At 46.2% G+C, this 10878-nt stretch overlaps 1 protein-coding gene across 1 annotated transcript; it reads right to left on the bottom strand.

Moving 5' to 3' along the window:
- Nucleotides 1-1442: 1442 nt before the first annotated feature.
- Nucleotides 1443-8213, bottom strand: LOC140561483 (testis-specific serine/threonine-protein kinase 6-like). The gene is made up of 3 exons (XM_072686723.1): nt 8186-8213; nt 2306-2333; nt 1443-2238 (listed from the first exon to the last, which is right to left on the bottom strand). Exons 1-3 carry the CDS (start codon nt 8211-8213, stop codon nt 1443-1445), a joined length of 852 nt encoding a protein of 283 aa, XP_072542824.1.
- Nucleotides 8214-10878: the final 2665 nt, after the last annotated feature.

Here is a 10878-nt window from a genome sequence, read left to right as displayed (position 1 = left end):
ATGCTCAAACCTCCAATCACACTCTCTCACTGCTCCATGCTCAATTCTCCAACCACTCTTTCTCTCACTACCTCTGGCTCAATCCTCCAAATCCCTCAGTTTCTAGCTGCCTTAGGCTCAATCCTCCAATCACTGCTCAGTTCTCAATCCTCTAATCACTGTTTCTCTCACTGTTTCAGGGTCAACCTTCAATAACGGTTTCTCTCACTGCTCCATGCTCAATCCTCCAAATCAATCTTTCCCTCACTAAAGCCTTAAATCCCCCGGTGAGCAAGCCAAAGGCGACAGTGGCAAGGAAAAACTCCCTCAGCGCTGGAGGAAGAAACTTTGGGAGGAACCAAGACTCACACGGGGGGACCCATCCTCCTCTGATCAGAACTATTGATAAATGAATTATAAATTCATGGATCGGTTCATTTCGGTTCGGTTCCAATCACTCCCTCACTGCTGCAAATTCATCATGGATCTCGCCTAGGTTCACTCTAGACTCACTCCTCCAGGCTCACTTCGCAGAGTTCCCTCGGAAGAGCTTCCTCATCCTCCCTCGAAGTGATCGTGAGACTCTGACGATCGGTGCTGCAACATATCTCTTAGCTGCCCTTTTAACTGCAGCACAAAGCGGACTACAGTTAAAGCAGCCGGACTCCTCCCCGACAACCTCTACACCAGCTCTACTGCCGCTACCGTCTTCCTGGACTGGGTCGACTGGGTCTGGATGAGAACTGCTGCCCTCGTCAACGACGGTCACGACGAATCTGCCGATAACTCTGGTGGCCCTGCAGAAGCAATGGGGAGATGTAGGCATTGTAGGCATTGAGCTGATTCTGTACAGTAGCTACGTCTAAACGAGCTCTTCACCTTGAGTGATCTTCAAGCTTATCAAACATACCGTCGGTTTTCCTCCGAGTGCTGGAGGACCTTCTGCTCATAGGCGTTCCTTATGGAGAAGAGAAGACCGCTGGATGAGGACAGGCTGCTCCAATCCAGGTCCTCGTCCCTGCTGTCTACCTGCCTGTCCTCACTGCATTTTCCACTGTGTTTCCCTGGAGTTCCACACACTTTCACCTCCGGAGAGCTTTCAGACTCGGGGAAAGATAAGTATGTAGAATCACTTGTTTCCCTGTTGATGAAAATACAGGAGATTGTAGTAACCAAACAGTGGACAGATCTGGAGAGGAGGGGGGGGGGGGGGGTCACAAAGCAGGATTCCCGGCTCAGCCAGAGAGCTCAAGCCTAGAGTCCAGCCTGTCCCATTGACCTAAACCTGTTGCCATTGTCTCATTGAGAAATGGCACCGCCCTGCAGTTCTTTAGAAAAGCCATTTATTTACTATAGCTAATCAATCAATAAAGGATCAATAAAAACAATATTACAATCAATAAAAAAAAAATACATCCATTAACAAAAGGACTCGACCCTGGAGTTCCAGCACAGCGCTCTACTTACTGTTCTTGCCTGGCCTGCAGCCAAGGGTGGTTCTCCACGTTTCTCACTGAAGGCCGGGTGAAGGGATTAAAGCGCAGCATATAAGAAATGAAGGCCCGACAGGGCTCCTCCACTGCGACCCCACACGGATACTCCACAGCTTTGCGCTGGAGCTGTGTGAGGGAACCTTGATGGTCTGTTCTGAAAGGCATGAAGCCGGTGACCATCACAAACAGGATGACGCCCAGGCTCCAGACGTCACTCTTCAGGGGATCGTAGGGCCTATTCAGAAGCACCTCAGGAGCGCAGTAGTGGAGAGTGCCACAGTACGTCTGGCTGAGGGAAGGGTAGCCTCTTACAAAGCAGCCCAAGCCAAAGTCGGTCAGTTTGACCTGACCATCAGCACTCAGCAGGACGTTCTCACATTTCAGGTCTCGGTGGGCAATGTCCTGCTGGTGAAGATAGCCCACGGCACCGACGAGCTGGGAGAACCACATCCTGGCCTGGTTAACGGGGACGTGGTGGAGCGCCATGATCTCGTGAAGAAGGTCGGTTGCGGCTACCTCCATCACAATGAAGACCTGTCCATTGGGCATGTCAAAACTTTCGTGTACCTGAATGATGTGAGGGTGCCTCACTCTCTTTAGGATGGCGAGTTCCCGGGGCAATTGCTTCCAGGCGAAATCTGATGATTCCTTCCTGCGATCCATGATTTTAATGGCCACATGTTTGCGGTGCCTCTCTGATGTGGCCAGTTTCACCATGCCGAAGCCTCCTGCCCCGAGGTTGTGCACCACCTCGTAGCCCAAGCTTCTCAGAACTCCACCTGTCTCATCTGCCTCCATGTTTTCCACTCCTCCTGTCTCCATGGAGAAGCAGCTGTAGAACCTGTTCTAGGGGATGTGGCTCTAGATAAGCGTGTCGTATAAGATTCGCACGTAGGAATGTTCCGTCTCGCTGCTGAATCCGGACTGAGCCACTGAGGGAGAACCCCCCCCTTTTATAGGCTCTGTGACATCATCAGCATGACATCACAATGGAGTGGAAGACTCGGGTCCCTGAGCTCAGTTCCCTTGTTGACTGTATACGACTGGATGTGCACACAGTGCTGACAAAGAGGAAATGCCCCTTTCCCTTACTTAAGCAGCATGTGACCCCAATTGCAGTGATAGTAAGGCGGAGTTGATTGAACACAGCCAGGAATGTTTAGACTAAGCCATGTGCAATACCTGCTGAGGCCAGCAGGGCCTCAGCCTGAGCCTGAAAACCTCGTACCACTGCACTGCAGAGGCAGTGTTCTCAAAGCCACACCTGGACCAGCTGTGTTTAAAGCTTTACATTACAGCTGTTTTTATTCACATTGATTCAGAAAGGTCTCCAACTACCTGTTCAGGTGAAAAATCAAAAAATCTTATTTATTAATAATAAAGGAATTAATAAAGGGGACACTCAAGTTTTTCCTTTAGAATTTGAGTTTCTAGGCAACTAATGTGTCCATAATAATGAACGAGCTGTATAAAAAAAAACAAAATGATAAATAAATAAATGTAAAAAAAATAATTAAAAAATACAAATTTAAAAAATGAAGAATGAAGTTAAAATAAAATGATTATTAATGATTAATGAGACCAAACTTAGCATTAGAATATTATGTTAATTTAAATAATTAAAATAATTTGCTGTTCTCAAAGCAGCTTAAAAATGTGAAAAAAATATGTGTAGTTTATAGCGTTTATTATATTTATTTACATATATACGTATATATATATATGGCGTGCAATGGGAGGGGAGAGTACGTATGGTTGCAAACTCAATGGGAAGAACACTTGAACCGTTTGTCAGAGTAGAAAAGAAGCCTGAAGTAACTTCTACAGGCATTAGACTGGTTCATCAGGAATTCTTCTGTATTATTTTTATATGCCCACAAGAGTATGCCCACCAACTACCATATTGGTACTTCATAAGAGTGCTGCATCCAATCATGACACCGTCCTTATTTAGTACCCAAAGTACTAAGCCTTTCATACATACACATTACCTATCAGAAACTTCAGCCTGATAGATATAAATGTTTATAAATAGAAATGTTTATAAGTGCAACAGACTGTAAAGCCAAAGCTCTGAGTGGCTCAGCGTTCGAACCCACTACCACTACGGCCTGGGGGTCGCAAATTCCAGTTCTGAGCCGCACCGCTTTGCCATCAGCAGCCGGAGTCTGAGAGAGCACAATTGGCCGTGCTCTCCCTGGGTGACAGCTCTAGATGGGCGTCTAGCGTCTAGACACAGGCGTCTGTTGGCTGGTGCGGTGGAGCTGGGGACCCGGCGCTCTCCTCTGGCGGTGGCTGGAGATGAGTGGAGATGAGTGTCCTTTACCTCTGAAAGGGGCAACAGCTTCCAGGCAGTCCAGTTCCATACAGCTTCCTTAATTCAGTCCAGTGTCTTCTTTAAGCACAGTCAGCCCCCTTTTCCTGCAAGCTGGGACCATGTACTCTAGTGGGACAAAAGTATTGGGACACCAGCTCATTCATTGCTCCTTGTGAAAATGCTTTTAATGGAGAGCATTAGTGAGGTCAGGATGGTGGATGATGATCACCACCCCACCTCATCATCCCCAACCACCCAGCTCATCCCATCAAAAGTATTGGATGGCGCTCCACCATCATTCCAGAGAACACAGTTCTTCCACTGCTCCACAGCTCAATGCTGGTGGGCTTTATTCCCCCTTCAGCCCACGCCTGGCATTAGACAGCATGGTGCACATAGGTTCATGTTTATCTGCTCCAGGGAGTCCTATTCTATTGGCATAGCCACCACCACCAGTCTCACCTACTGCCAACTACCACCACCGGTCTCATCTACAGCCAACCTCCACCAGTCTTACCAACAGCCAAAAACCACCACCACCAATCTCACCTACAGCCAACCACCGCCACCAGTCTCACCTACAACCAACCTCGACCAAACTCACTTTCAGCTAACCACCACCAGTCTCACCTGTCACCAGTCTCACCTACAGCCAACCGCCACCACCAGTCTCACCTACAGCCAACCTCGACCAAACTTACTTTTAGCTTGCCACCACCAGTCTTACCTGCCAGCAGTCTCACCTACAGCCAGCCACCATCACCAGTCTGAACAGCCTCCAGAGAAGTCAATAAACAACCCTTAATCTGAGCTGTTTGATTGGTCACTGTGGTCCGAGTTGCAGACTAACCTGACCAATTGAGCCTCTGTATTAATAATTACAAATATACACCAATCAGCCATAACATTAACACCGTCTGTTCACTGCACTGCTCTGTGGAGGCTCTGACCACTGAAGAACAGGCTAACAGAGTATGCAGAGAAGCAGATGACCCACAGTCTGTAACTAGATTTGCTTTTCCTGAAGGAACTAAAACAGTGCTTGAAATGTGGCAAGTACTTCATAAATTTCCTAAGTTTTGCTCAGTTGTTGCTATGGTGTCCCAGGTGTACGCTATTATTTTGCTTGGTGGTCGCTATGGTGTCCCATGTGGTTTTTATGGTGTTGCTATGTCGTTGCTATGTAGGGTGTCACAGGTAGTTGCTATGGTGTTGCTAGGTGGTTGCTATAGTGTCACAGGTGGTTGCTATAGCGTTGCTAGGTGGTTGCTGTGGTGTTGGTAGGTGGTTGCTATGGTGTCACAGGTGGTTGCTATGTGGTTGCTTAGGTATCTCAAGTGCTAAACTCAGTACTACCTTAAGACGTACCACCTTAAAATTCAGTGTCAGGGTAAACTCAGTACTACCTTAAAAGAAGTTCCACCTTAAAATCCAGTGTCAGGGTAAACTCAGTACTAGCTTAAAAGAAGTTCCACCTTAAAAATCAGTGTCAGGGTAAACTCAGTACTAGCTTAAAAGAAGTTCCACCTTAAAATCCAGTGTCAGGGTAAACTCAGTACTACCTTAAAAGAAGTTCCACCTTAAAATTCAGTGTCAGGGTAAACTCAGTACTAGCTTAAAAGAAGTTCCACCTTAAAATTCAGTGTCAGGGTAAACTCAGTACTACCTTAAAAGAAGTCCTGCCTTAAAATGGGTTGTAGCCTGGGTTCTCCAGCTGGTGTTGTCTGGGAAGTTGTGAGGAGGGAAGTGGAGGTGCTCTCATTCTCATTAAAACTCTGAAAGCCCTGCACCACGTGTTCCCTGCGTGTCTTAATGGAGCTAAGTATTCACCTCTCCACCAGAGCACCCACCTAACACCATACTTCCAGTCCTTACCAATACCAGCATCAACCACCAGGTGTCCAACTGCACTACCACGGTTCACTGCCATATACAGTCCATCACCACCTCCTGGTGTCCAACTGCACTACCTCGGTTCACTGCCATATACAGTCCATCACCACCTCCTGGTGTCCAACTGCACTACCACGGTTCACTGCCATATACAGTCCATCACCACCTCCTGGTGTCCACGTTTTTGAATATTTCAGAAGATTTTAACTTCTTTCTTCTTGTAAATTCCCAACGGGACCATAATAGAAACAATTTCATTTTTTTGAGAGGTGGTGTGAATGTTATAGCTGATCAGTCTGCATACTTTAAAAATCTGCACTAAAAAAAGAACCTGGAATTTGATCACTGGAGCATTTTATTAAAATGGTTCATAAGTGGTCAAACAGATGAGCACGCTGGTTAACCAGCATCACCATTACTTCAGCCACTGGAAGGCTCTAGCAGAAGATGTTTTCTTTGGCCGATTTGTACTGGTCTGGTGCTGGTGTAACGACTACTGACCGGTCATCAAACAGTCGGACACAAGGGCTCTCTTTCCACTCAGTTTATCCTGAGACAGATCTTATAGTGTGTTCATCTTCTCTTGTCTTAGACGACTGCAGACCACACAAGTGCTCCATCTCAGAGCTCTCACTCATCTGAGCTTACAGTATTTCTTTAAAAAGAGCAGTTTTTTAATACTACAATATCATGCACCAGATCGTACAGTTTGTTCACATTATAAAAAATCCTAAATTACAGAGAAAAGCTCTTTTTTCTTATTGCACAACAAAATGAGCAAACTGCAGAATAAACAGCAGAAGCACTCAGCTCTGCGGGGCTAGCAGCAGCAGAATGCACTGCACAGTTCTGGAGGGAACAGACTAGGGAGCACAGACCTGAGACAGATCTTATAGTGTGTTACTCTTCTCTTGTCTTAGACGGCGGCAGACCACACAAGCTGCACATCTTCATAAATAAGCAGAAATGAGAGCTTTCTTTATTTTCATAATCCCACTTTGCTGCCGAGGGTAAGTTTAAGCTAGCTATTTGGCTGGCATGGCTCAGTTAGCTGAAGCACATGTCTGAGCAATAATGAGATAAAACCAGCATTTAGAAGCACAACTACACTCTGAACAAACACCACCTGCTCATATAATGTGTTAGAACAATGTTTTAATGTCTTACTAATGGATTCAATTCAATTCAATGATTCATTTATGAGGAACTTCAGCAGCTACACACCCTCCATCTCAGAGCTCTCACTCATCTGATGGAGGTACAGCAGCAGCAGAGGGACATGGTCTGCAGTGGAGTCGCAGCAAGAAAAGAAAAGCTCCTTAAAAATAATTGTAACCTTTTTTTTATTAAAACATAAATGAGTTTTTACATTTGTCCTGAACTCTTTTTTTATTTTTACCTAAAATGATGTGATTTTGGTGAAAGTCAATATTTGATGAACTCTTTAATATAACGTTGTTACACTGGCGTGGTGCTGGCTGTCCAGTACAGCAGTGTTGGAAATGTAGCATAAACTGGTGTGTGCACTTTCCACGCTGTATGTCTGTCAAGCAGCACAGCACCACGCATGCGCAGTAGAGGGCGGACGTGGCAGTAGTGCACGACAGAGTTTGTTCATAACTTTCTTTTTTTGTTTCCGTTCATGAAAAAAAGGGAAATCTGTCGGGTCGAGGTGGATGAACGTATTTTATTAAGCTAGTCTTCGCACCATTTTTTTTCTCCTCAGCATATTTAAGGACTCGTCGTCGAAGCTGGCTTGTGATTGGTCAGATTCTTCCAAACATGTCAATGAGCGCTCTGAGGCTTAATGATGAGAGCAGAGGTGAAACTCCAGCTCTCCCCCTCTGACCACTTACATCCCACACTACTATGCAGTCTTTCCATCGCCATGTTTTCATAACTGACCCTCCTGTTTCTAAAACGGAGCAAACATGCTCGGAAACTTGGGACAAATCAACCTAAACTAAACTCTCTTTTAATGCTCTTACTCACTTTTACACTGTTTACAACGCTATCATCATTTTGCCTAGTCTGAAAAAACCTACAAACACCAGTATCTGCTAATGCTCTCCAGGTAAAGAGGATCAGTCTCAGGGGGACACTGCTTACCTTTCAGAAAAACACCTTTTTAACCTCTCTCTTCTTGTACATTTCCAAAGAGACCTTGATAGGAAATGATCTCAACAGGGATGTAGTTGCATTCTGGCAAAGAGGGACACTGTGAGATTCTCAGTCTCTACAAAATGCTAGTCTGTGACTGTGAGTAATGACGAACTGTCTTTAGATGCGAGAGGCGTCAGACTTTAGTCCTGTAAAAGCATTTTCAGAGAGAGTCATTTCAGAGTCCTCTGCTGTATGGTTTGCATTAGTCAAGAGGCTAGTGAACTCGGTGGCTGAAGTGTTAGTGTGACAGCTCGTACTGAATGTTAGCTGAAAGCTGCTTACTGTCACTAAATGGTGTCAGAAAAAGCTGCTCCTAGCATCGTTGCAGATAGAAGCTCACCTGTTGCTGCACAGTTGGTGCTGGTCATGCTCTAGTCCTTCATCAGTGGTCACAGGACGCTGCCCACAGGACACTGTTGGCTGGATATTTCTGTTTGGTGGACTGTTCTCAGTCCAGCAGCACTGCCCTGTCTGACCCACTCGTACCAGCGCACAGGGGCGTTGTAATGGGGGAAACAGTGAGGACGAATCTAAGGGCCTGTGACCGACAGGGGCTGTAAAAATGTATGAACCGAGTTTAGGAGCCAAAAGAAGGACTGCCTTGATTTGTATATTTAGTTTTGTAATATTTGTTTGATTTCTTAGAAATGTGGAAAACATACAGAACACGTAGTGGAACACATTTTCTTTGCTGTCTTTGCTTTGCACTCATGGTGTAATTGTATCCTGTCTCTTTACGAAACGCTGGAGGAATGTTCGGGGTCTTTTTGCTCACTAGGGGGCGATTCAGAACAGTTTGTGGTTTGGTGGGAAAATGGAGCGCACGTTTTTTTGACAGTAGCATAGCTTAGACCTTTAGCTTTTTTGGTGGATATTCAGTGGAAGCATTTTAAATGAATTGTTGGTAAGACAAAACTTTTCTTCAGTAAACATTTTTTAAACCTACATGTGGACTCAGTGGTTACTGGGAAGAATGATACGTGTCAGCCATACTCAACCAGCTAAAGCCAACTGTCTACACCTTATGTGAAAAGACTCTTTGCAGGAACTGACCTTTAGCTCAAAACATGAGCTTGTCCAGAATGAACTGCTGGGTAGCATCTTTATTGAACCGCTTGTACATTCTAAGTAGCTTTTTATCAGGCTGCCTCCCAGTATGGTCACATGGATAATACAAATGCTGTCAGTCTGAAGCACTGAATGTAGCTAAAAGCTGCGTCACTACTGGTAAAGGTAATGGGTGCTACCTGATGCCTGAGAAATTGATGGACCTTATTTTGGCCCAAATCACATTTCTACATTGCCCTCCTGACAGACATGGAGGATATTCTAAGGCAATCAGCCTCCAAGAACTTTTTTCCTATATCAGTATTCCACACAAAAAAGTGAAGTGTTTTCAGTGTAAATATAGCACATCACACCTCCTGATCTCTATCAGCACTGTGTAGAGCACTGATGTTGATGAACATACATTTTTACAAATGATTTCTTTAGTTTGATTGGTGTAGTTATATTACCTCCATCTCTTAATATTGTTTAAATGAAGATGCCAATATGGTGTTAATATGAGGGTCCATATGCTATTACACCTGAATGTGCATATCTGTATTATCAATTATCATTATCATAGGATAATGCTTCTGACTCACATCCACAATATTTTTTTCATTTACTTCAATGAACTTAATTAAAAAAAAAAATCCAGGTTCACTAGTCCAGACTTCTTCCTCCAGGCACACTCCTCCTTCCCTTATGCACACTCCTTCTTCCTCCGGGCACACTCCTCTATCTCCAGGCACACTCCTCCTCCTCCAGGCACACTACTTCTTCCTCCGGGCACACTCCTCCTCCTCCAGGCACACTACTTCTTTCTCCGGGCACACTCCTCTACCTCCAGGCACACTCCTCCTTCCTCCAGGCACACTCCTTCTTCCTCCAGGCACACTCCTTCTTCCTCCAGGCACACTCCTCCTTCCTACAGGCACACTCCTCCTTCCTCCAGGCACACTCCTTCTTCCTCCAGGCACACTCCTTCTTCCTACAGGCACACTCCTCTACCTCCAGGCATGCTACTCCTTCCTCCAGGTACACTCCCCTTTCTCCAGGCACACTCCTCTTCCTCCAAGTACTCTACTTCTTCCTCCAGGCACACTCCTCTACCTCTAGACACACTCCTCCTCCTACAGGCACACTCCTCCTCCTGCAGGCACACTCCTCCTCTTGCAGGCACACTCCTCTACCTCCAAGTACACTACTTCTTCCTCTGGGCACACTCCTCTACCTCCAGGCACACTCCTCCTCCTCCAGGTACACTCCCTTCCTCCAGGCACACTCCCCCTTCGGCCAGGCACACTCCCTTCCTCCAGGCACACTCCCCCTTCGGCCAGGCACACTCCCTTCCTCCAGGCACACTACTCTTTCCTCCAGGCACACTCCTCCTCCTCCTCCCTTCCTCCAGGCACACTCCTCCTTCCTCCAGTCACACTACTACTTCTTCCAGACACACTACTACTTCCTCCAGAAATACTCACACACCCTAAACTTGGGGAATCTCAGTCTCTTGGTTCTTTGCTTATTCTCACATCTCTGCTCAGAACTTGGACGAGCAGGAGCTTCAGTAGAGGAAGCAGAATTACAAGCTTCCTGCAGGGGAGTAGCGGGAGAGTCATGCACCTCAAAGTTTCTCTTGAAAAACTTCTTCATCCTCCGCCGAAGAGACCGGGAGGCTTTGAGAATTGGTTCTATAGTACTAGCACGAGCATTGGCTGCCCTTTCAACTGCGGCACAAAGTGGTCGGCAACCAGACTCCTCCCCCACATCCTCTACGTTTTGGCAAGTCAGACTTGCACCAGCTCCACTGCTGTCCTCCTGCAGCATCAGATACTCGTACCTGCCGTCTTGAGATGTGAGTGTGTCTACCTCACTGCCAGAGCAAGAGGCCTGGGACTCGTCAAGTGGGTTGACATCTTGCTGAGAACTTGCTCTGCTTTCCCCATCCTGACCTTCACGCTCATGATCGTCAGTTTTGGAAGA

This window comes from Salminus brasiliensis, chromosome 8 (assembly GCF_030463535.1).
Source record: "Salminus brasiliensis chromosome 8, fSalBra1.hap2, whole genome shotgun sequence".
Classification (NCBI taxonomy): Eukaryota; Metazoa; Chordata; class Actinopteri; order Characiformes; family Bryconidae; genus Salminus; species Salminus brasiliensis.
The sequence above is the reverse complement of the archived record's forward strand: the minus strand, read 5'-3'. Positions and strand labels throughout refer to the sequence as shown.

Bases quoted from the DNA above. Each gene is read 5' to 3' on its own strand.
- LOC140561483 (XM_072686723.1), bottom strand. From the start codon at position 8,213: ATGACCAGCACCAACTGTGCAGCAACAG. The intron at 2,334-8,185 runs GTGAGCTTCTAT...ACGCTTATCTAG, and splicing joins CACCAACTGTGCAGCAACAG to AGCCACATCCCCTAGAACAG. The intron at 2,239-2,305 runs GCTGCTTCTCCA...TGGAGTTCTGAG, and splicing joins CCCCTAGAACAGGTTCTACA to AAGCTTGGGCTACGAGGTGG.